Source organism: Malaclemys terrapin, chromosome 5 (assembly GCF_027887155.1).
Source record: "Malaclemys terrapin pileata isolate rMalTer1 chromosome 5, rMalTer1.hap1, whole genome shotgun sequence".
In the NCBI taxonomy this organism is placed as follows: domain Eukaryota; kingdom Metazoa; phylum Chordata; order Testudines; family Emydidae; genus Malaclemys; species Malaclemys terrapin.
This window is the reverse complement of record NC_071509.1, coordinates 77,830,598-77,857,775: the sequence shown is the minus strand read 5'-3', so window position 1 is coordinate 77,857,775 and position 27,178 is coordinate 77,830,598. Positions and strand designations below refer to the sequence as shown.

Sequence of the window (27,178 nt, the reverse complement as noted above, 5' to 3'; positions counted from 1 at the left end):
GCAGATCTCTAGACCCATAGCACCTATTCTATAGCAGTGAACAACATAATGAAAAATATTAAAATACAATACAAATATAAATGTACAGAGTCCTCTTAATGTTCAAACAGATGAAAGCAAATGAGGTGCTGCATATAAAAAGAGCCTGATCATACAAGTCTTACTTCTTGAATGCCAGTGGATCATGTGAATAATATCACTATTTCACTAAATACAGCTCATTGTGAATAAGGGTCCAAAAAAGAGATGGAAAAAGTGATTGTGGAAAAGGGCTAGTAAATATAGGGATAGCACTGGTCAAAACAAAATACTTTTTCCATAAAAATATAAATAAATAAAAGATACAAACTATCTTGTATGAGTCGTAAGGACTAAAAAAGCTGTATGTATTATTAAATAATAGGCAGTTGTATCAGTGAAAATTTAAAACAAATGTAATTGTTTTGATATTTAATTCTAAAGATCTAACAGAGCCAGCAGTATTGGTATTTGATCAAATAAAGAAAGAGACAAAAGGTAAATAATACTCAAGACTTGGAAGACTCTTAATATCTAAAGATAAAGGACAGATCAAAATAGAAATGTGGCAACTTTGATGAATTATTATTAATCAAATGTGACTACTTCAGAAAATATAATCAATAAAGTATAGGAGCAAGGCAAGAGATAAGTTTGAGTGTGTCAATAAAATAAATTATAAGGAAAAGTGACAACTAGTTTGTTAAAATGACATTCATACAGTCTGTTGGGAACACACACTAAAGATTGTGCACCAAGTGGAATATGTGGCAACTAATTGCATTGCTGGTTGACTGACCATTATTTACTGAGGGAAATTTTAAAGAATTTATTTTAAAACTAGCTAGTCAGAATCCAGTTTACCTAACAATACTGTATTTTTATCTAGGTACACTGAAATTCTAATCTGAATACAGAACAAATAGAGGATACAAAATACTGTTTGGCACAAAGGATAACCATATCTAAGAATATTGCCATCAGCATCAAATATCTAAAGCATCCTCCTCTTATAATACATACAATATCTTAAAACAAGGGCCTGATCACTTCATCCTGCGGGACAGGTCCATGGACAGGGAGTACTCCATAAGGTCCTCCTAAGAGCTTTTTCCAAACCATTCAGTGAAGTGTGGGCAGGTTTTTCCCTTGCAGTTCTAACGGGGGCTCTACTCCAACAATCCATGTATCCTAAGATATCTAAAGAAGGCCGTCTCTGAGGAAGCTCTGTACTTCTTCAATAGTAGTTGTGTCAACTGCTTCCCCCTTTAGGCTTCCTTCACAGAGGATGTGATTGGAATCTTTAGTGAAACAGAATTCCACATTACGGAAAGGAGCATTATCTCTGAGATATTAACTTCTCATGGATTCACTGATGGACTTTGGGGAAAGAAAATAGGGAGAGGGCAAGAAGGAACATTCCTTTGCAAATGCAGGTAGGGTGTAAGTGTATCTCTCAGGCAGCTGATACTTCCCTGTGTAAAAAAATGGTGGAACCCATGAAAAGTTCTTTCCCTCACAGTGCAGGACAAAGCAGGATGATTACGCCTCAGATGTGTATTTGATATGCTGCTGTCTTTACTAGTGAAAGCTAAACCCCAAAACATCTCTAACGTTGTTGTTGAGAAAAGAGAAATTGTTTTTTCCTTCCAAATTCACATTTCCTAAAAGGGACAACATATTTCTCCTTCCATCAAGGTACTTCAGAAATAGCTGGGATGCCTTTAGTTTACTTAAAACCTAGATGCTAAATGGAGATCATTGAAAGAACAACCAATTCATTTATGTCAGCAAAACAAACTTTTAGAGTGGGCTAGTTATCTGACTAGTTGTAGTATAAATATAATAATATTAAAAGAGTGACCAGACGTGTTGTAATGAAAGAAAAGTGCTATTGCTGGTAGAGAGTGGGTAACGAGATGAGAGGATGGAGAACAGTAAAAGGAGACAATACTTTTTCTATATTTTATGTCCTCAGAGTTTAAAGAAAACAACACCAATGGATACCTGATCAAAGTAGCTATTCAGTACCCAAATTAAATCTTCAGGATTGGATGAAAGGAGGCCCTGGCCTATTTCTGACTCCACTTTTCCATGTATGTATTATGGCACAAAACTGGAGTTTATTATAGGTGATTTAGATATATGGAATGAAATCCTGACCCAATTGAAGTCAATGGCAAAACTCCCATTGACTTCAGTAGGTTTAGGATTTCACCCCAGATTGCTGTGTGAAAAGCTGTATGTAGGGGAAGGCTGTCATCTTTCTAAATCTGGAGTTTTTTCATGTGTGTTTGCCAGGATGTACAAATTCTATTCATGCTTGCAGCTGTGCTGCTTAGGCCGATGCAGGATCAATCTCTCACACAAGTACTGGTGTAATGCTGACAGACCCTGCTCGTCAGCAGGCAGGTTCGAACCTGGGACCTCTGGAGTTTAGTGCAAGAGCCTCTACAGCATGAGCTAAAAGCCAACTGGCTCTTAGCTAAGGCTGTAGAGGAGACTCATTTAACTCTAAGTGGTCTCGGTGTCACTAGATGGGACAGAACACCACACCCAGAAGGTGTGAGGGTTACACTGGCATCCAGTGAAACTGATCTCTGAGGCATTTTGCTGGCAGAAAGTCCTTTGCTGTCCTTCCAGATCATCTGTTGTCATGTTATTTAAAAAATAGTGTGCCATTAATGACACTAGACTATGCTGCTGTTGTATAACTGTAAATTAAAATTGATTCTCTCTGCTAAGCAAATAGACCATAGTCTATAATATAATTACAGGTGAGTGCAAAACACATCCCCTCTGGAGATATTTGAAATTATGCAACTACTTTGAATGTTAAAATTGCCTCAGTAAGTACAACAAATTATTTGTTAGCTAAAGTATGGTATACATTGTAACACACAATTGTTCTCTTTTTAAGTGTTTATTTTAAGATCCAGGTATCTTTAAGTGCTAAATTCATTTTCTGTAGTGGGAATTAAAATGCAACTCTCCTCTGTGGAGCTATCCAACTACTGTTCTTTGTTCTCCCAGGTTTTTATTTTTTGATACGTTGCCTAAATGGATATTATATAATGACTGCATGACAACTTTCAAAGTAAATGGACTAAATAGATGGAGAATATCAAATGAACCAGGGACTGGAAGGGCATGGACTAAGCAAAGAAACACCTGAAAATCCATGAGGAGAACTGGAGAAATAAAGAAAAAACTTAGATCAAAGTGATGTAAAATAGCTCAACATGGAAAATAATTCTCATGGAACAGCAACGACTTAAGGAGTTGCAATTCAACATTGGGGTAAGTTGGTGCAACTCCCTTGAAGTCAATGCATTTATGCCCATCTATGCTTGTGATGATTTTAGCTTCAAAAGTAAGTTCAAACTTTCTTGGACTAGTTGGAGGATGAAGAAAGGTGCTATGGAGGTAAGTGGCAGATCAGAAAGGATGGGAGAAATATTAATTGATTGTTGACATGTCATCCATACAAAATTTTCTGAAAAGTGCAACAACTGAAAATTAGAATGCTTGCAAATGGTATGCTCTGTTTATATAAGCCTGCAAGCAGGACAAACAACTGGAATTGGAAGCAAATTCTTGAGTGGATGGTAGCATGTTTTTTTCGATCAATACAACTTGTATCGTTGGTAGTTTATTATTCTAACAACAGTGATCTCCCTGTGTTTGTAATGTAATCCTGAGGCCATGACTAAATCATATTCAAAGTTTTATGGGGCAGGAATATTCCTATTTGCCTATAAAAGTGCTATGTACACTCTTGGTGTTCTATGAATAGGCTTGGCAGAATTTGATTATTTTAATATAATTATGAGGGATAATATCAATGTTTATTTTTAAGCATTTATTCAATTTTTATCTATGTACATTTTTTACACTTGTGCAAAATTATGGGTGTTAAGCTCAACCCCCCCATTTTTATCAATTTAAGTTTTCACAGTTGTGGGAAATTCTGGGGGGGGTGTCAGACAATAAGAGAGCTAGAGAATAATTATTTAATGACAGTAGATGTTGAGCTTCAAAAGTTAAAGCCTTATAACCATTAACACAAATGATCAACATCATTGTCAAAAAGAAAATAACCTTAAATTAAACTCCAATAGGTTCTCAAGCAGGATTTTTCTTACTTTGCCTATCTGTAAATTTCAATTATTATCGATGTAAATATTTTTCTTTGGTTTGTATGTGTACACTGATATCAACATTTATTGATATTTACTGATAAAAATGAAATCCTTCCAAACCTATCTAAGAATAACTTTCAAGAAAATCTCCATATTAAACAAAAGATATAAAATCTCACAGTTCTAAGTTTTTATATTTGGTAACTTAAAATGGCCAGACCAAAGCAATAAATTAAAAAAAATAATAATTTAAACATTATTACTTTAGCACAATTTAAACAGAAACTTTAAAAAGTTTGTATGGCCAGTTTCATCTGGAGGTGATTGTTTGTTTTTGTGTGTGGCAAAATTGTAATTCTAAAGAAAGTGATTTATAATTACAATAAGAAGAACAGGAGTACTTGTGGCACCTTAGAGACTAACAAATTTATTAGAGCATAAGCTTTCGTGGACTACAGCCCACTTCTTCGGACTAATAAATTTGTTAGTCTCTAAGGTGCCACAAGTACTCCTGTTCTTCTTTTTGCGGATACAGACTAACACGGCTGTTACTCTGAAACTTATAATTACAATGCTACCAAAAATTAGTGATAATCATGATCATATAAAGATATACAATATACACTATCAGATTCTTAAAAAAGACTCCTATTCACAGTAAGTCTTTTATTATGAAAAAGTTTCCCTTTTTAAAGAAAAAAGTCAGCAGTTACTCTTCTTATTATAATCTGTTTGTACCATGATTCATTTTCATGGACAAAATCTTGATGTTATTATATGTAGTATGACACCAATTATATTTTAATATGTGATCTTGTCTTAATATTCTTACATTGCTATATTCATTCTCTGAAACAGTTACCGGATACATCTTGATTTCTCTGTGTGTGACTCTTACTATTGAATCTTCCACTACAGCGGGAGTTTTATCATTGACTTAAATGGGAGCACAAGTAGACGTTGCAGTCACTACTGGTCATCATAAAAGGTATAACAAACTCAGTTACTGATAAACAAGTGACCATGGACAAACTGGTGAACACTGGCACTAAAAGACCAATAATTAAATTAAAACTACAATATGTGCCAGATATTAAAAGATATTTTCTTGGTTGCTTCATTTTATGGACAAGTATTGTATAAAAACCTAAATATAGCTCTACATTTGTCAGCAGAGATATGCTAAACCCGAATTCACCAAGGTAAGTAGACAGATACTCTATCTCAAATTGCATATACTTCACAAACTTGATTATCCAAACGTTGCTGGGGTCATATTATAACAGTGCACGATCATTACAAAACAATAGATAAGTAAAGATCTGAAAACAATTCAATTTTCATTTGGTTTAGGCTGTAAAGAAACATTCACAATTAAATATATCCAGCTCAGTATGACACAAAATAAGGCAAAAATACATAAATAAAAATAAGCATATTAGCTCTTTCACTTCCTCTCTTTTCTATCTTACTAGCAAACATCTGGTTAAAACATTTGTGAGTAATATCCCATCAGAGGCAATTATCAGCTTGTCAAATAACACTGCTAATTTTGTATGGCTAACATTTTATAATGAGGACATTAAATCATTTTGGAACCCTTCATTACTTACATTGATGTCTTCCAAATCTAAGTTATTTAGAATGACATTGTTCCTTTTCCAGAAGATAGGAGGTCTCAAGGCTCCCTGAATGGCACAACTTAGGACAGCACTTTGTCCTACTGTTGCTGTAGTGATACTTATTTTCTGATCATCTGGCAAACTCAGCTGAACAATCTCTGTAAAAGATATATTGTTTGTAAAGTTAATTAGCATGCAGTTTCATAAGGTTAATTGGCATGCAATTTCCACACCTTGGTAATTTAAGGATTCTAATTTGAATCAAAGGGGAAAGAACTTTCAAAGGACTGTTGGAAATGTAAACTGTTCCAAATAAAAGGTCAGCAGGAGATTTCAATTAAATTGACTGACAAGTATCACCTCGTCAGAAAAGAAGCATTTAACATGAAATAAATTTCAGAGATATGGTTATAATAAATATGGCAGATTGGATCTAAAGGTGGTAGACACAAAGTTATTTAACTGCCAAGCCAGCATCTGCAATTGAACCAAAACAGATCAGTTTATTCACCAATATATCATTATAATATCCATTGAGACATGTTCATTTCCTGCTAAGTCAGAACATAAATGGAGCTGAATGAATAAAATATGCTGATGTATTTGGAAACACATGAGTGGGGAAATAAAATGTGTTTCGGGAGTTTAAGATAAGGCTCTGAAACAGGAGATTTGTAAAATGTAGGTTTGTTTCTTTATATCTAGTCCATCTTTGTTTAGAATCAGTTTAACTCAAGAAAATAAGGTTATGGCAGGCAAGCGATGAAGCTGATTTAAACTGATTTATTGTGGAGAAACATTTGTACAAATATTTTTATACATATTAAATAAAAAATACAACATAGTATTTTGATGTGACTATACCAAAAAACCCTGCTTTGAAGCTATTTGCAAACATTTGCTCTAATGGAACATGTTGCAGACAATATGGACAAAATCCCAGTTTAAACCAATTTAAAGAATACTGAAAGAACTATGTCAGAAAATGTGTCCCAGAAATACGAACATCCAAAAGAAGACTTTTCCTACCTAATCTAAAATTCCCCAGGGAAGAGGTGAAAATTAATATTATAACCTGAAAAGAGAAAGGAATGTTTCCAAAAAGCTGAGAAAAAGTGTACATTTTAGTACTAATGAAAAGCTACAAATAATGTCCCACAGTATAATAAAGTGTTAATGTTGCATTGACCAAATACAGGGTGGTTCAAAATCACTGATTTTTTTAAAACAAATAAATAAAAATAATCAGTTTTTTTTTTATTTAAATTGGATTTTTTATTTAAATTGCACACATTTTTCTTTTAAAAATAAACCTATTCAAAATTAAGTTGGAAATTATGACAACCTGTGTTAAGGCTTAAATTTACTATATATTAAGATCATGTAAATTAAATAACTAATAATCATGTAAATTAAATAAGATTAGGCAATGCATGTTTGCTGCTGAAGTTGTAAAGAAAATAAAAGCACTGAATCAATGGAAGCCACTAGCTAAGCACCTGAAACTACAGTGTGTTGGCATGCTAAACCAGCTTTTGCCAATTGCCACCCGGCACTTAAGCAGGGAGGAGTTTGGCTGGCTGGCTGGGAGAAGAAGGCAATGCTTTCTGGCTTGGCGGAGGAGGGAACGTGTAAAGCTTCTGGAAGAGCAGTCAGTGTGGTGGATGACTCACCACCTCGGAATGAAGGGTTTAAAAAGGTCAGCTGGGCCTGGCATGTTCAGTGCAGGAACTCCATAAATTAAGGCACAAAAAACAAAAGAACAAAAGAACAAAAAAAAAATGGCTTGGAAAAGGAATTAAGGAAAAGTGCTTGGTAATGGAGAAAGCCGGGGGCAGTTGGGGACTCGTTTGATTGGTACAGCAGGGAGCCAAACCCTCGCTCATTATAGTCCACCTTAACCCCTCCAACGAGGGGGTGTGGTCGGTAAGGTCCCGGCAAGGGAATTGCTGGAGGGACTTGGATGAAAGTCCCCGCCCCATAATTGGCTGGAATTGGTAAGGTCCCAGCAGTGAATCTGCTGGAGGGACATAAATTTTGCACCTGCACTGCACACATTTTATCCACTGTGTTAGTCCCAGACATCTGTCTAATAATAAAGTTGAGGCCTGATTAAACCCATATCTAATGTCTCCTGTCATTCTTTCAGCATAGCCAGACAATAGCCTCTGCTGCAGGTGTAGAGAATATTTTCTTCATTTCAGTTTACTCAAATAGTTCAGTTCAATGTCTAGTTCATTTAAAGTTAAGAAACTGATTGGGAGTTGAAAAAAGCAGGAAAGCTTGTTCACTTCTATTAATCCAAGAATAAAAACTTAGACATTTCGAAATGTACAATTTTCTACTATCTTCAAGGACATGGTGACCAGAAAAAAAAAATCAATTAAATTTACCAAAAAAACCCAAACCCATAAATAAACAAACAAAAAAAATATAAAACTTGATTTGTGTATTTTTAATTGAATTCCAATTACCATCCAAATAGCATTTGACACAACATATGAATTAAAATAAATAAATCACCTAGTAAATAAGAAATGCATCATTTACCATTTTAACATAATATAAAATGTAAACTTTAAGAATCTGAGTCAGTGTGCTAAGATATATAATTACTTAATTGAGTGTATAGATACAGCATATCCTCTTGGTTTGCAAGAAGAAAAACAAATTTAATGTAAAGGCTATGTTTAGTTGCAAATCAACATATTTTAATAGTTACCAACCAATGAGAATCAACCTTTCTTTAGGAATATAATTAAAAAGTACAAATGCAAAGGAAGATTAAAATCAATTATTTAAATCAAAGTTTCCTGCTTTCTGATTTAAATTATGATTAAAATAGTTGATTTAATTTGCTTTGATTTGAATCAATCCACCCTGACCAAGGAGTCTCAATAAAGCATAACACTTCACACTTAAATCTGGCTCAATCACCCTATCATTAGAATATTTATTTGCACAACTGATTGGTTTCTGTGTTCAGAAAGTAAGAGGAAGGAATTTGTTGTGGTTCCTTTAGTTACAAATCTACTGTGCTTATGCCTTCCTTCTTTCTGTCAATGATATCATGGTTTATTGATCAGGCTAACACTGCTAATGAAGGTGGGAATGGTCTCTCTTTCTACCTCTCAGAAGAACTTTATTATCCATGATCTACTGAGCACAATAGGATTTCAAGTTATTTCCTTTAAAAAGGAACAGAACTAAGTTTATTTCTTTTGGATTACTGCAGTAAGTGAAATGTTTCCTTTGACTTCTTATGAAACTCATAACAGTAACAGTAAAGAGCACATATTACATGCATGAAACTCCTTTGAATCCAAAAGAGATCAAAACACTTTACGGAGTACATACATGAATCACTGCATCCACCGAGCAACCTACTTCTGTGAGGGAACATGGCAGCTATTATAGAGCATAACAATGCTACACAACAGCTGAGGACAAGAATTAAAGTGCATGTAATTTATTCTAAATGAAAAAGTAGAGGGAATAGAAGGAGGTTAGAATTTAGCTGGGAATGATAGGCTATGTTCTGATGACCTATTTGCAAAAGTATATCACCCAAAGAGCAAAAATAACAGAGTCCAATAAGATTGGCGGATCTCGGTAATTCAAATACAATAGGTTAGAGAAACTGAATAAGTTTGTGAAAAGGAAGAAGAGTATCTCCACAGTATACATGGCTCTCAAAGGAAGACAAAATTACTGAAACTTTGACAATTAAAAGGTTTAAATATTGAAAAAATAAGCACACAGATACAGTTAAGGAACAGTGAGGCAATATTTATTTAACTGGTTAGCATTAGAAGCACACAATCTACATTATCAATCTGGCATAATTAATACACACATTTTTAAGGAGGTAGGTGTTAGAAATATGGTGTTCTTAGTGGCCTGAGCAGAGGAATTGGAACCAAGGATATCAGAGTTCTAATTCTGGCTCTGACAAAGATTCTTTTTTTATGGTCATTGGAATGTCAATCAAACTCTCTGCTTCAGTTTGTCTGTAAAATAGGAGTAAAAATTACTTAATTAGCTACCTCCCAGGTTTGGCATGAGGATTAATTAATTTATATTTGTAAAGCACTTTTATGAGGAAAGTTGTTATTTAAGTCCTAAGCATTTGCAGAAAACACATTGTGGAGTGAAGTTATTAATTCAAAGAAGATTAAAAGGGTTGCATGGTCTCTTGTCTCAAACTTCTTATTTAGATTATGGTAAAAATTGAAGAGGCAATATATTTCTGAATTAGGGGAAGTTGTTATAGTATCTCAGATCCATATACTTATCGCATACCATCCCCTATGCATGGAATGTCCTCACTAATTCAGTTTGCCAAGCCTCCAGGAAATCCACTTCTTTTATGATGCTTACAAGATGCAAGTAATATAATATTTAAAAGCAAATGACCAACTAAATTATCTTCACTTCTGGATTTTCCAGTGTTTTCTGTTTTATATGGGTCTGGTTTTCAGAAGTGCTGATCATACAGACATCCAGTTGAAATGTATGAGAGCAGTTCATATTCAACACCTAAGAAAAACTAAGCACAACGTTGGTGTAACACTTCTTACTAAAACCACAAATGTTTGCGCTGTTACAGAATCATATAAATAAAAAATGTGTAATACAGTCATTGCACTTAAAATAGAGTAATTCTGCTCTGCATTTTTCATTGTCCTCTTTATATTTCCTATGGAGAACACCGAGGGGGATATTGCAAATACAGTGGTGTTTAGTTATCTAAGAAAAATGAAAAGTTTTAAAATATGACTACTGTACTTGTACGAGAGGAAGAGAATTAAATTTATTACATTTTCCTACTGGAATTATAAGAGAGCTGGTTATTATCCATTTCATGAAATATCCAAAGTACCCCACTAACAATGTTTATATAGTGTATCTTTTTATTCAGTTATTTTTAATACAAAGAGCCTAAAGCTTGAGTCCCCCCCCTTTTTTAATTCTAAATAAATAAAAGTTTAGAATAACAACACTTAAGAATACTTGAACCAAACATGGATAAAATTGACGTATTCAGCTGTATTTCTGCTGTACTATATTTTAGAGCTTGCCATCTAGCTACGCAGTCTTGGCAATTTAAACAGGCCAGCCTGCTGTAAACAACACAGTAAATGTGTGACCCACTAAATGCTTCTTATGTTAGAAAAGCATGCTTTTTAATAACTGCATCACATCACATAGAGCCAGGAGGATTTTCTCTGTCAGAACCAGAGCCAATAAACCTAAATCTGTATAATGTAGTGAGTACAGACACAAAACAATGCTGTTTTTCAACCTATTTCCTTCTTAGTACTGTGTATATAAATCCACTAGCCTCCCCTGTACACATACATAATTGGAGGAAGAAAGGAAAAGCCCCTGTTACACTCACTCTCAGAAGTTAAAAATTAAAAAAGAGGCAGTAACAGTCCTATTTTTCTTCAGACTGAATTTTAGACACAATCAACACAGCCCACTTAGAATGGGTTTCTACCTCCTGTTAATTTTTTATTTAATTAAAATCTCAGTGGGCTTTCCCCTCCAAACAAAGGGGGAAGAACACTGAGTCCCATCATCCAAACTATAAAATATCAGGGAACTGGTACATCATAGGTAGGGTCCTACCAAATTCACAGTCCATTTTGATCATTTTAATGGTCAATTTCACATCTGAAATTTCAACTCAAAATGTACCTGGAGGTGCATCTGATTCCCTCCCCAGCCCAGCCAGGACTCGCAGCTAGGAGTCCCCGGCTGGGGCACTCCTAGGAGCAGGGGGACATCTGAGCCCCAGAGCTTCCTGCACTAGAGAGAGGCACTCATAGGGGAGTCTGATCTCCCCCCAAGAGCGGCTGTTCAGGGGAAGGCATGTCCTGTCCCTCCCTGCCCAGCAGGGACTCGCAGAAAGGAGCACCCAGCTGGGGTGCTCCCAGTTGCATGGGGGAAGATCAGATTTCATGGGGAAGGGCTTATTTCACGGTCCGTGAAACGTTTTTCATGGTTGTGAATTTGGTAGGGCCCTAATCATAGGATACTCTGAAGGCTCTAGGACAACATTCTGGAGACATGAGGATGCAGGCGATGCCTCCTTTTCTTCCCCCGCCCTCCTCCTGCCATGTGGGATGCAGAGAGAAGCCAGCCAGAGACTCCAACGAGTAGGCACACAGCAGTCAAAGCAGGGACCTTTTGAACTAGAGAATCTGAATCCCCAGAGTGCTGCAATGGTGCCTCTGCTAGAAGACAGCATTTCTGCAATGAAGATCAGTTGACCGCATCCATACTTAGCAGGAGAGGCAATTGTTTAAGACACATTATATGGCATTTTAAACATTTGTTTCCCAAATATTCTGCTTTTTTTATCCACATTCATCCATCTTATCCAGTGCAGAGCAAGCAGTACTGTACAGGTAGTAGCAGAAGCTTACTCTTTTGTTCTGCTCCTTGTGTAGTCATTTACACCAATGCAAAATGAGTGCATACTAAATTCTACCATTCTGATTTGTTAGCATTTTATACCCACTTTGCGCTGGTGTCAAAAGCAGCAGAACAATGGAATATCAAGCCAAGAGTAACTTTCCATACAGTGTCCAACTCTGTGTCTCAGCCCTGAGCTGGAGGGACCACGACTCCAGGTGAAAGGGGGGTTTATATCCTTTCAAAATCCATGGCCTCATGTTGAGGCCGACAAAGATGCAAGTAATTGATAATTAAGAGAGTATTCTTCTGTGGACACCTGTCCCCTACAAATTGGACTGAGAAAAGCAATTCATTTCACCTAGATTATTGAAGAGCCATCAGCTCGTAATGACTTAAAGCAACTAATGACCTGGATTCAATTAGAACCAGTGTCCTAGAAATGAAAAGCCCTTTATCCTATAACAAATTCTCTTAGCCATTGGTCATTTAAAAACAAACAAACCAATCCAAACTACACTTCTGCAGATCCTGCTTTGAACCAATTCCAACCCAGTCAAAACCAAAAGCTTTTGATCTATTATTAGAAAGGATATTTCAAGTGAAAATGAGGCTCTGTATCTTATGAAGTGTTTTCTACAGCTTCTCATTTTGGAGAAGGGAGATGGGGTTCTGAGAGTTGGAATATTGAAAGTTGTATTTTTGGCAGCTGGATTAATCTAATCCAAAATAATCTAAAAGTGACATACGTTAAAAGAAGCAGCATAGTTAGGAACATGTGTGGAATTTAAAGCTGTCAGGAAGAAGGTGCTGAGGAGAAGTTCCTGCTGTTTCCACCAGCAGGAATCCCTGGAGAGATGTTCATGGCAACAAGAACATTGTGGCTTCTCTCAATCTGTTCTCTCTTACCCCCAGCCAGGCTGACTCACTCAAAAAGGCAAAAAGCCTAAAGAGTATTTAGCTAGAAACAACAGAAGTGAATACACAGTATTTAGGGTGGAGCAAACATTGAACTGGCTGCTCTGTTCCTGACAGTTATTTCCTGCCACATTATGCTTTCTTCTTCAGTGCACATCATTTAGCTCGCAGGACAACTTGCTGTTTTTTTTCTGCAGAAATCATATAACGATGTCATTCTCACTCTTCCATCTTCTGTACAATTACTTCAGTCATTCTGAAATTTCCATGGAATCAAATGAAACTCTCAGTTTACAACAAATTCTTAATCTCCCTTTCACATCTCAAGCATACAATTGCTGAAATGTGAAAATCTTAACTTTATAGGGCTTTCGTCTTCTAATGCAATTAAGGGGACAAAGGTTTGAATAATTTGAAGAAGTTTAGTATATTACCTTCCATACACTGGAGGCCTTTATTGAATCTTGACAACCCTTCAGGATTCATCCCAGGCTAACCATTTCACTGCCAAGTGCTAGACCTTCAATTATTTTATCTTTCAGTCTTTAAATAACTGGAGTGACTCCCAAAGGCTTCACTTTTCTCCATTCTTCTTTAATTAGCAAGTTAGGTTCATATAAAACAGGCATTAATCTTTAGATTATGACAAAACAGCAACCTATGAACATGCTGAGATCCTTAACTGGCTCCTTTTTACCCACAAAGGCAACACTTAGTGATTAGCATTAGCACAATTAAAAAGATAGTAAATTTTGTCTAATGTGTTTCAAAGACTAGGCATCAAAGTAGTATTTCAATAGCTTTAAGAAGAAAAGCTTTATTTCATCATTAAATCATAAAACTCAATATTTCAGTTTTCTCTGGATATAAATATTAATCTTCTATTTAGACAAGAAGAAAAATTACACCAATTTGTTCTTTTCCAAAAGGCATGCTCCATAAGTCAGAGCTTAATATATTGCCCAGAAGAGACATGTAAATGTGATTTACACTTTGTTTTACTGGACTCATCATGTGACATACAGTTATGCATGTCTAGAAAATCTTTTTTTAAAAAGAAAAGAAAGAAATGAATCAAGTAGAAGATCTGTGGTCATGTACTATAGTTTCTAAGGTCAGACGTATCCATTTGGAATATTTCAAACCCCTGTTCCCTCCACATTATTAGAGATGTATTCGGGGTGGACTTCCTGAAACTATCTGTTTAGCTACATAATTACTTCTAGGAGACAAACACATCCTTTGCTCATTTATAGTAGTGTATCAGTTATCTTTTCATCCAATGATCTCAAAGAACTTCACAAAGTGTTATTGGTGGTGGTAGTGGCCTGTGGAATGCCGGAGGTCAGACTAAATGATCTGGAGGTCCCTTCTGGCTTTAAACACCATGACTCTATTAATTTTAATTTACACCTGGGGAAACAGAGGCATAGGGGGATTAATTGACTTGTCCAAGGTTACACAGGAAGCCAGAGTTTGACTAGTCTTCAAGACTCCCAGGCTTGTCCCTTAACCTCTAGATCACACCACAATGTCAACTGTTATTTGCAGAGTGGCAACTTTAAAAAAATAAAATAAAATACAAAAGTCTCACTTGTTTTACGATTTTTGTTTTACAATTTTTGTTTTTCTCTTTTACATCTCTTTGCCAAACTAGAAATATTACAAATTGAAATGTTCAGCAGAGCAGGAATTAGCAGAAATGTTGCCATAGAACCTTTCGAGCCATGGTGCCTCCAAGGGTGGAAAACATCAACCTATGTTTATCTTCTCATTTTCTTTAGCTACTCAGGAAGCTTGCCTTTCATACTAGCTCACAGTGAGAATGGTTATGTTTCTTCATGCCCAAGGTCACCAACAAACTTTATTAATGTCTTTATCTTTAATGCAATATACAGTCTAGTTCAATCTTGAAAGTTGCACTCAAAGTTGGGGCCTGACTCTTCCACCCTTACTAATATTCAGTAGTACTATACTCTGGCCCCATTTCAGCAAATAATTTTACATCTTGAAGTTCATATTTATTCAGCAAAACACGTAACATTCAGAATGTGTGGGACTTAAGCTACTAAAAGTGAATAAGGATGAAAGTCTGGATTCCTTAGTTTTTAAGGGCTCTCAGTGACAGTAGGGACAATGATATACTTAGTATGGCAACATACCCCTAATGGAAGATACTCTTTTAATAATAGGCTTTAAGATAACTGATACACTACTTACACATAAAATACAGTTCTAATTTCTGTGTTTCTCCAGGGACCATGAGAAAACAAACAAAGTGAGAAAAGTCTATTTACAAATACTTTTATTTTACATCCCCAAGAACGTCACCATGAGCCTAGGTTTATGAATGGTTAGAAACAAATCCTACTCATACTGATACACATTTTCCCTCACTTTCTCTTGCAGCCAGTGTATTCTCACTCCCACTCATACCCAGCATGTTTATGTCACTGGGATTTCTACTATACAAGACACAAGGGTGCAAATAAGCATACTGCAATAATTACTTTCTAACTGCAGACAACAATCAATACTGGAGTGGGGGGAAAGATCAGTGATATATAACAAAGTCAATATATTCTTACATTCCAAACATTCACATATTATAGTGGGGAAATGAGTTATGAACAGCTGAAAAAAAGTTACCTGGTTGAGATATGGAGAGAAAGGCAGCTGAACATTGAGGATCAGACAAAGCATAGCTGGCTGACCTGCTAGACTCTGAGGACTGAAAATGAATGATGGTTCAAGATCACAGGAAACACCCAGCCCAGCAACAGGGAGACAAGCAGGCAGGGGAAATCCTGGAACCCAATCCCTGGATGGAAGCAGGTAAGATGCTGACAGACACAGCAAGTGTGCTCCACCTAGGCAGAATGCACCACTGTAACATGGACTGCAGATGGATTGCCAGTTAGAGCAAGAGAAGCTGCAGCTGGAAAGGGACAGACTGTGACTGGAAGCCCTGTTGTTTGCAGACCAGGAAAAGATGCACCAACTACAGAGAAGCACAACCCCTATGGTATTTGAATATAATGGTTTGTTCTGGGTTTTCCAAACACTCACACAAAGAAAGGGCTTTTGGTATAAAAAAGGTTGAATTTGAACTGACACAGGACCTTCTTTCTGGACCAGCAAATGGACTGGACCTTTTTGTCCTAGGAAGGCCCCAGCCTTTGTGGAAGGGTGGGAAAGACTTTGGCCTACTAGGGCCCCACAAGACTGACTGGTGACTCCTGGTATGTTTAAACCTGGTTGTTTGTTTTGTTTTTTGTTTATGTTTCCTCTGTAATGTTTTAAGAATTGAGAATAAAAAAGCTTGCTTAGAGCAGTGTGGTCATTGTAAGTGCTGCCAATGCACTATTCATAGACCTGGGAACAAAGCAATGCACAACACTGGCTTCTAGACAGGCTGGCTTGCTGGGAATATCACAGGATAAGACAGGGGACTACGCAGCATTTAAAATCCTGATTAGAAGGGAGTGGGACAAGCATCTCCACCTGAGAGAAGTGGTGGCTGGGAGTCTGAAGTGGGTGTCCTTGAGGAAGACTGGAGCTGAAGTGGTTCAAAGGTGCAATTAACCCAGTATCTGTGCCAGAGATATTTAAGATATTACAAGTAGTAAGACATTGAATCCAGAATAGGCATTAAGCATTAAGAAAACATTTCTAACAGTGACATCAGTTAGAAAATAGAATCTCTTACCAAGGGAAGCCATTAATGTCCTTAGATGCTAGAATATTTAAGTTTTACACATAGGACAGTCCTGCTTAGTGCAGGCTTGTCCTCTAGATAGGTGAAACCTAAAACCATGTCTATACTTCAAAACAGAACAATTTTTATCAATGGTTAACAGTGGCCATTCAATCTTGTAGCAAAAGCAAGACCCAGGAGGTATTTTCCTCTCATTTATGACTTCCCAATTTTGTTGTAGTCAGTGACTGACTTTTCAAAAGAAAACATTCTTATTTTTATTCTAATCCTGCCTTACCATAGGAATGAAGGTGGGGTTGGACAAGATGACCTCTTGAGGTCCCTTCCAGCCCTACATTTCTATGGTTGTGTGATTATTTATTAGTGATATAGCAGAGATTTAAAAAGACAGCTATTGCCCCCTGTGGCAGGGTGCTGATGGAGAAGTTCTTAATCAGCTCCTGCCACTCCAGCCCCAATCAGGGAGAATAGATTGGGGCTGGGGGAACTGTCCTATGTTTGCCTAGTAACTGACCACACCTGCCAGCCTTATTAGCAGGAGCTATAAGGCTGGGAGGAAGTGAGAGAAAGGGGGGAAGCGGAGACTAAGAGTGGGAGGTCAGGCTCAGAAGAAGTAGGAGCTTCCTAGTCAGTTGCTGGCCAGGCCTGTGGTAGGCCAAGCAGTTGTAAAGCCTGTATATAGTTGGAAACTGGTGGTGGGAAACTGATACGGGTGTTGCACCAGACTGAAGTGTCCCTGATTCATGGAGGAGAGAGGCCAAGGAGCTGAATCTGGAGCGGTGCAGTGTGTACTCCATTACACCCCGCAAGTTTACAACCTAAAGACTGTGAACTTACTGCTGCTGATTCCACTTCTCTATTCACTGCTGGAGTTCACTGCACTAGACACAACTGGGATCACATTAGATAGATTTAAGATTTCAGCAGCTAAAGCAAAGGAGAAGAGATCAGCTGAGAGATTTCTGGAGAAGTCATCACAAATTCCAAATGGTTGAAATGTGTATCAATTTTCGGATAATGGGAATATATTATTTTATTCTGAATACTTCCAGTTAACTGGTAGGTAACAGGAGGCCCCTCTATTTACCAGACAGAGAGACAATCAGGGTTCAAAGAAAAATAAATGCTGTCAGACAAGTTAGCATTTTGCAAGGATATCCTTCCTTCAAACAGGGAAGCAAACTTCATGCCACTCATCACTAAGCATCATGGGCTGTCATAATTTTGTTGCAAGTTAGGGGCTAATAGCAATAATACCATACTTTTTAAAAATATATAGTAAGAAATTGCTTTAAAGACAGGGACCAATGATCTTTGGGTATCACTGAGCTGCATTTTAAGTTTCCTTTCTGTTTCTCTAATTCTGGAGACAGCTAGCAGCTGGTGTGGCCCCCATCATAATTTAGAGTAGCCTTTGGGATGTTCTAACTTCAACTTGCTTACAAGAGCTCACCCCCACCCCCAAGAGCTATCATATTGGCTGGGGAATAAAGTTCTCTCGTCGCACAGCAGAGATTCCTTCCCTACACATGGGGAAATCACACCTCTGGCTGCCTTTACACTAGTTTTCAGGGGCTGGACACAAATACTGACCCTCAATACCTCTGGGGAACAAGCCACACCTGAGTAGAAGGAAGGGAAATGGAGCTTCTCCTGGGATGGGTTGCCAAATCTTGCCCAGAGACTATGGTCAAAAAGCCATAACTAAGCCCAGAATGTGAATATGGAAAGCTGTAGATTGAACTTATGAAAATGTTATATTCTAAACTTTGTATACCACATTTTAATTGATAAAATATTATGGCAGTAAACTATTTAATTAACCAAAACATAAAAATATATTCCATTAACAATTGTACAGTTTGAGCCTTCTCATTTACTTATGTAAGTTTTCATTTATTTATTTATGACAGCCACAAAACACCTCTTGGAATTTAAACTAATGAACATTATGCAGGCTGGTGTTCTTTATCAAGAATTAAGACGTATTAAGCCTATATTCATTTTGTTTGCCTATTTAGAATGTAATGTAAGAGCAAACATCTTTTAAACCCACACAAAGAAGCCTTTGTCTATAGTTTACAGTGTGCTTCAAGTCCATGTAGTGCATGAAATCTAAAATCAAAACATCAAAACGGGTGCTATGATGCCATAACTTCTGCATTTTGTTTCCGTATGGTTTTAGTGTCTGATTTTGTGAAAAGTTTAGTGTTATTGCATAAGCTATTTATTTTACTGTTTCTTCATCAGGATACAAAATGACAGCTTTGCTTTCAGCTCACTTAAAAAAAAATGTCTCTCACACTGTTAAACTGAAGCCTAGTTTCTTTACAAGCTTGGCAAACTACTTTTAAACAGTTTGAATTGACGAGTTAATCAGCAGAAATGTACATCAAAATGATAATTTAAATGAAACTTATTCAAACTACAAACTACGCTTGTTAGAAATACTTGATGTTATCATACTATATATCAAATAAGATAAACTAGCTTTCTACACATGAAACCATTGAATGATAGAATTGTGAAAATGACACTTAGTACTCTACATGACAATCATTCAACTGGTTCGAATTCTTTTTCCTTGGTTTGCTTTATCCAGCTAGAATTTAGAGCAATTTGCTATAATGGTTTTCTTTGGTGACACAATACAAGCCTAAATCTCTCTGTTGGGGAGAATGGTGATGCATGACCTGCATCTCTGTGCAGGTGTGGAGCAACAGAAATCAATACAAAACTTTCCTTGCCTGCAACACCGCTTTTGGGAGAGGTTTCCAGAACCAAGTGATGAATTTTCAATCACTGCTTGACTCACTCTTGAGGAGGTACTTCAGGGTATATCTACACTGCAGTAAAACACCCACAGCTGGCCTAGGTCAACTGACTTGAGTTCTCAGGCTGCAGGGGTATAAAATTGCAGTGTTGATGTTTGGGCTCAGATTGGAGCCCCAGCTCTGGGACCCTGCAAGGGGCGATGGTCCCAGAGTCCATCCTCCAGCTCAATCCCTGCCTACTGTGGGTGTTTTACTTCAGTGTGGACATAACTTCAGTTTCTGCTACTAATACATTACCAAATTAAGGAAGTCCCTAGTTCTTCCCAAGATTTAATATACAAATGTATCATCCTAACCAGGACCAACAGGGTCAGCATACATATTTGTGCTGGAAGATTAACTGAAAGGTAATTTTACAATTAATTATTCTGGACAGCAAAAAACTTCTTGTCCAAAAAGGATATAAAATTATGTAACTGGACCATCCATCCATCCAAATGTTATGATTTGAAAAAGAAAGAAAGAAGTAAGATTTCCAGTAATTTCTGACAGGTGGAATTCCTGTCAGTTAACTGAAAAATGAGTCAAACTTCTACCATTTGATTGTGGCAAGTCATACTATGCCATGAATAGTTTGTAGCATAGCTCAGTCCAGGTGGCATGGAACAAGTGAAAAGCAAGTGAAGTCAAGTGCCTTTGCACTTGACCTTTGCATCCAAGCCATGTACCTCAAAATGCTGTAACAACCTCTCAGATATTTGTCTTGATTTTTTCTGTTCTTTTGCTAATGAAGTTAAAAAGTAGTACACTAATTAATAACAATAATGCTATTTGATCAGCTCAAACATCTAAATTTTCAAATGATGCAAAATGATTATTATATAAGGTCATTTCAGAATTTGTTCTTGCTGAGACTCGTCTTTTCAAATTTCAGTGTGGCAGGCTGAATGTACTGAATTTCTTTTTAAAATATAATGAACATTTCAGATCAGGAAATCTCTCTCACAAACGGATTTTTTCTATGGAACTAAAATGTACCAGAGACAGTATCTCTGTTCTTGAGTGTTAATGTTTATACTGGAACTTTAAGATTAAGCAGATATGGAGCCGAAGTGCAAGAAATATATCCAACTAGTAATCCTATATCTCAACAGCGGTTATATCTCAGTTACTCCATCACAGGAAATGAATACAGTCACTTTTTCATCTGAATTGGACTTCATTTAAACCACTGGATGGGATAGTAAAATCCAAATTAGTGGTAATTATTCTGTCGAAAAACACACCTTTATTTCCAAACCACAAACATTTATTGTGATTCCATTTACCATAACAAGGTAGTACAGAGGCAGCATAAAACACTATTAGGAATATTGATTATTTCCAAGAATTGCTATTTAAGAGGTACAGCAAGATTATACATTACTTATGCCTTTTATCAAAGATCAACACCAACAAATTCGATGGAAGAATTTAGTTGTCAATGTAATAATTAAGAAATAGTTTCCCAACATTAAACTTATTTAAATTTATTAATATTAGCGTATATATTAATAAATATAAAAACAACAAAATACTTCATTTTGTTGTCACAGGGAAAATCATGTCAGTATTTGCTGAATATATACAGTACCACACCAGACCTGTGTCTGAAGGTCCAGGATATCAAGGTAGTTTTCCAAAATAAAACAATATAGGAGGTTGAACAAACGGGAAACAACCTGCTTATGTGCCTTCCTTTGCTCTTGATTCTGGCATAAACAAATTATCCCCACGCTCAATGGAATGTCTAAGCATGAGACCTGTTTTTTGAGTGGCTGTTGTTTTCCAGCATTGTGCCAACAATGGGACTTTTTAAAAATTAAACTCAATTCTCAGAGGACTAAGAACTAGGCAGTCCCATGCCAGCTGTCTGAAAAAAGCATCATGAACATTGATTGTGAAGCTAGATACTGAAGCTGTTTCCCCCATTCCAGCTGGACAAATGCAAAATGGGTTAAAAGAGGAGAGGAAATAAAGATAACAGTATAGTACTTTCCAAATTCAAAGCATTGTAATACAGCAACTAATCTTCACAACTCCTATGTGAGAGAGATTTGTAGTTTTGTCATCCCGATTTAACAGAGAGAAAATGTTTAAGCAACTTTCTCACTGCCACACAGTGTGTCAGTGACAGCTGGGTTTAGAACTCAGGAGTCCTTGGTTAAAGAACATAGTAAGACATAAGAATAGCCATACTGTGTCAGACATAAGAATGATCCATCTAGCCGACTATCCTGTCTAACAACAGTGACCAATTCCAGATACTTCAGAAGGAATGAACAGAATAGGGCAATTATTGTGTGATGCATCCCCTGTCATCGAGTCCCAGCATCCAACAGTCAAAGGCCTAGGGACACCCAGAGCATGGGGTTGTGTCTTTGACCATCTTGGCTAATAGCCGTTGATGGACCTAACCTCTATGCCCTTATCTAATTCTTTTTTGAACCCAGTTATACATTTGGCCTTCACAAAATCCCCTGGTAATGATTTCCGCAGGTTGACTGTGCATTATGTGAACAAGTACTTCCTTTGGTTTGTTTTAAACCTGCTGCCTATTAATTTCATTCGGTGACCCCCTCATTCTTTTGTTATGTGAAGGGATAAACAACATTTCCTTATTCACTTTTTCCACACCATTCACTATTTTAGTCATATCTTTCCCAAGCTTAACAGTCCCAGTCTTTTTTTAATTTTGTCTCATATGGAAGTTGTTCCATACCCCTAATCATTTTTGTTGCACTTCTCTGTACTTTTTCCAATTCCAATATATCTTTTTTTGAGATTGGATGAACAGAATTGCATGCAGTCTTCAAGGTGTAGGTGTACCATAGATTAATATAGTGATATTATGATATTTACTGTTTTATTGTCTATCCCTTTCCTAATTGTTCCTCACATTCTGTTAGCTTTTTTTCTGCTTTTGCACACTGAGTGGATGTTTTCAGAGAACCATCCAAGATCTCTTTCTTGAGTGATAACAGCTAATTTAGACTCCATCATTTTGTATGTGTAGTTGGGATTATGTACATTACTTTGCATTTATTAACACTGAATTTCATCTGCCATTTTCCTGTCCAATCACCCCATTTTGTGAGATCCCTATGCAACTCTTTGAAGTCTACTTTGGTCTAGATTGGTGAGGCATTTCCCTTTACAAAAGCCATGTTGACTCTTCCCCAACAAATCTTATTCATCTACGTGTCTCTTAATACTCGTCTTCACTATAGTTTCAACCTATTTGCCTGGTACCAAAATTAAGCTAACCAGCCTGTAATTGCCAAGATCACCTCTAAAAATTGGCTTCACATTAGCTGCTCTCCAATCATTTGGTGCAAAAGCTGATTTAAGTGATAGGTTACATATGACAGTAGTTCTGCAAATTACTTCAGAACTCTTGGGTGAATATCATCTTGTCCTGGTCACTTATTATTAATTTATCATTTTTTTCCAAAACTTCCTCTATTGACACTTCAATTTGGGACAGTTGCTCAGATTTATCATATAAAAAATGGCTCAGGTATGGGAATCTCCCTCACGTCCTCTGCAGTAAAGACTGATGCAAAGAATTAATTTAGCTTCTCCATCATGGCTTATCTTCTTTGAGTGCTCTTTTAGCACCTTGCTCATCCTGTGGTCCCACTGATTGTTTGGCAGGCTTCCTGCTTCTCATGTACTTAAAAAAATAAAGCTTTTGTGTCTTTTGCTAGTTGCTCTTCAAATTCTTTTCTTGCCTGCCTAATTATACCTTTACTCTTGACTTGCCAGAGCTTAAGCTTCTTTCTATTTTCCTCACTAGCATTTGACTTCCAATTTTTAAAGGATGCTTTCCCCTCCCTCCCAACCGCTGCTTATACTCAGTTTATTCATGGTGGCTTTTTTTTTTGGTCCTCTTATTTTTTTATATTTGCCAAATACTTTTAATTTGAGTCTGTACTATGGTATTTTTAAAAGTTTCCATGCAGCTTGCAGGCATTTCACTCTTGTGACTCTTCCTTTCAATTTCTATTTAGCTTCCTTATTTTTGTGTAGTTACTCTTCCTGAAATTAATGCTACTGTGCTGGACTTCTTTGGTATTTATTTGGTTGTCAGTCTTATGGTCAGCCCAGCAGGGCACTCTGCCTTTCTAACACACTTTCTAATATGGCATCCAAAACCAAAAAACTCCTTATAAATCAGAATAAATTACAGCTGTAATTAAAATACATTCTTTTTTTTACTCTGTTCCCAAGTCAATTGAAAGTCACTTTTCTGTTGACATGTAAAGCTAATATTAGAACATCTCAAGTTTGTAAGATATCTTGCACAAGCTGATTCCATAAGGAAAATCAATACAAACTGTAAAAAAAATCTGTAAACGATTTTTATGTTGGAGCAATGGGTATTAATAAAGAGTAATTTATAAGTTATGTTAGTCAACATCTATTTCAAGGAGGAAGAAAAAATATGTAACAGAGCTAAAACACATGCAGACACTTGCTTTTTTTTATTACATACAGAATGCAACATTTTTATTTTGTTATCTGGAAAACCAAAAGAATGCTTCAGCTTTTAAAATGAGCATTATACACATGACTGATAAGGTTAAATACCTCTATTAACATTTAGTCAAATCACTATTAGATACTTGCATTAACTGGAATTGATTACATATCTTTCATCTTCTGATTAGGTTAGGGCCAAGATATTAAATAGAAACAGATGTCCAAATGAGACATATCAGCACTGAAGTAAATTAATGGACTAGATGCAGGTATGCAAGGAGACAACAATTTCTGTAATACCAACCAACTACTAAACATGTTATATTTACCAATAACTTCAATATAAATTTACATAATTACATAGTTAAAAACGTGCATGGGTTTAGAGTGAATTTTACATTTAGCTTTTCAACAGTAATTGTGCTTGGTACAATCTCTCAGTCTTTCCTAATGTGGGAACCACAATATGGTAAACAAACTTCCTGGTGTATCTAAAAGTTTTTGTCAGTCCTGGGCCTTGTGCAGTTTTCCATCTGAGTTAAAGACTGCCTATCCTTCCTAGTGTAAACAATATTTATAGCTATTCATATCCACATATAAACAATTCCCAAATAAATAACATCCATAGGAATTTATACCTCAGGGGCAGATTAAGATATAAGCAAGTGCACAGGGTCCCAGTTTCTGGAATTGGAAGATGACATCTGAATCTCAGTTTTTGTTGTTTTTAATTTTTAGGGGGGAAAAAATCTGTTTCCAGCCCTCCTGGTTGTGCCGAAAACATTGAGTGCAACCAATGCAGTGACATCTGTCGGAGTCCGCAGGAAGTCTGAAACATCCCACACATCATAATAGGTTCTTAATTCCCCAGCTTGCTGCTCTGAAGACTCCAGACACTATCTCATTAGAGAGGGAGGGAGTTTTCATTGCTGCTACTCCGTTATTGACTATAGGGTGCCCTCCTGAGGACACAAAGCAGTGGTCCGCAAGGAGGAGGCTCAGCTTCCCCAAAGAGGAATGGCTGTGGGTTCCCAACATACCAGCAAACTGTTTTTGTGTGAGTGGCCGTGGCTAATACCATCCCAAAGAGGAGTGGGGGTTCCTGCATTAAAGTGTGTCTAATCTGATTCTGTATATCACCTTAAAAAAAATCCAACACTCGATCTGCATTCCACATACGAGATATGCATTTTGGGTAAGATAGACTTCAGCTACGATAAAAACTGGGAAATGAAGAATATGTCTTTGATTCATAGATTTTAAAACCTTTCCCCTACACAGGGTCCTAGAGGTTGGGCTCCAGCCTGAGCTTAAATGTCTACAGCATAATTAAACAGCCCTGCAGCCTGATTCCCAGGAGCCTGAGTCGCCAACCACAGGTGTTTAATTGAAGTGTAGACATACCTTAAATCTCTCACTGCAAGGTATTTCTCCAGCCCTTACAATAATTTTTGTAGCTTTTTTCTGCACCATCTACAATTTTTCAACATCCTTTTTAAAATGTGGACACCAGAACTGTACACAGTATTCATCTCACCAATGACATATTCAGAAGTAAAAACCCCTCCTTACTCCTACTCGTTATTCTCCTCTTTATAAGTCATCCATTAAGTGACCCTCAAGTAGTTTAGTAAAGACTGTTTCCTTGGGGGAGGGAGTTTGTTCTTTTCCTGGAGAATAGGCAGGAAGCTCCATTTCCAAAATCTGCAGATTTAGGAAGATATGCCAGAAGAAAAAAAAAATCAATACAGAAGTTTTATCGCTATACTGGCTCCGGAACCCCCTGTTTCCAATATAGGCATTGTTTGAGGGGGTGCCCTGGATTAAGGACTGATGGAAAGAAAGAGAATAATAATAATATAACAATCAATTAATTAATAAACTCCCTAAGCAGCCCAACTCCCTTAGCAAGAATAAAATAGTACGCATTTGTCTTATTAAAGTTAGTTTTATTCTTCACATTGTAATTTTAAAATGAAAAGGAACAAAAATTAAAAGTAAATGTTAAAGATGTTAATTCTGCAGCATGAAGAATGCTAATCCCTATGCAAAATGATGGGGTTGGAAATATTCAGTCAATCTGATAAACTCCAATTGCCTGAGCATTCCTAAGTACTTTACAGAGTTAATGAAAGGATTTTATTTATTTTGTTTTCATTTGTTCCTTAGCATTTTAGTAACATTAACGGAATTATAGGCAAACTATTTTGTTGACAGAATAGCAAGAGGCTGGCTACATGTTGTCCTGATGTTCTCTAGTATGTTATTCAGGAATGTCATGTTTAGTTACCAGGTCTAGGGTTCTTGTTTCTTAGGCTGACAGGAGCTGGAAACATTACAAAGACAGTATGCTTAACCTTTGATGGGAGGGGAATAATGGCCTTCTGTCAGTTAACAGTGACCTCTGACTGATCGTGGAGCAACAGATGGGCTTTTAAGGCAGACCTGTCTAGACAGTCATCTTCAGATAAAAGGATGATGCTAATGCTGCAGGGCTTTCAGAAAAACTGGAGCAGGGGGTTAAAGTTGGGACAACATCTCAGGGTTCTGTCAGAGATGCAAAGGACTCACTGGTAATAAAACTGCATTGGATAACTTGAACACATGTATAGGAACGGTTTACAATGGGGGCTTGTGCATTGATATAAGTGCAGCAGTGCAAGCCCTCATAGTCTGTATTTTTATTTTATAGAAAGTATTTTCAAGGAGTGTTGGGGAGGGGAAGGGGAAGGAGGCTAGCTGGACTCCATGAAATATTGGTTTTTAACTACATCTTCTGTTTGGGAAAACTTTCTTGCAGAAAACTCCTCCACCCCATGCTAGCCCTCAGAATTCCAGGACAGTCCAAATGCTGGATTCACATTATAATAGGGAGCCCAGGGAAACTGCATGGTGTGCGCTGTGGAGGTGCAGGACCTTTAATGAATTGCTTGTTGCTTCCACCCTGTGTAAACCCTGCCACCGTCAGAAAAATTTTCTTCTCTAAGAAAATCTAGTCCATATCATTAACTTTGAACTTGGATCCTGTGTGCTATAAGA

At 36.8% G+C, this 27,178-nt stretch overlaps 1 protein-coding gene across 2 annotated transcripts in view; it reads right to left on the bottom strand.

Moving 5' to 3' along the window:
- The window catches only part of FSTL5 (follistatin like 5), a 561,350-nt gene that overhangs the window by 161,762 nt on the left and 372,410 nt on the right, over nt 1-27,178 (bottom strand). For both annotated transcript variants that reach the window (XM_054031073.1, XM_054031074.1), the window contains exon 7: nt 5,774-5,940. In XM_054031073.1, coding sequence (XP_053887048.1) covers nt 5,774-5,940 — 167 coding nt within the window. The remainder of the gene's footprint in view (nt 1-5,773; nt 5,941-27,178) is intronic.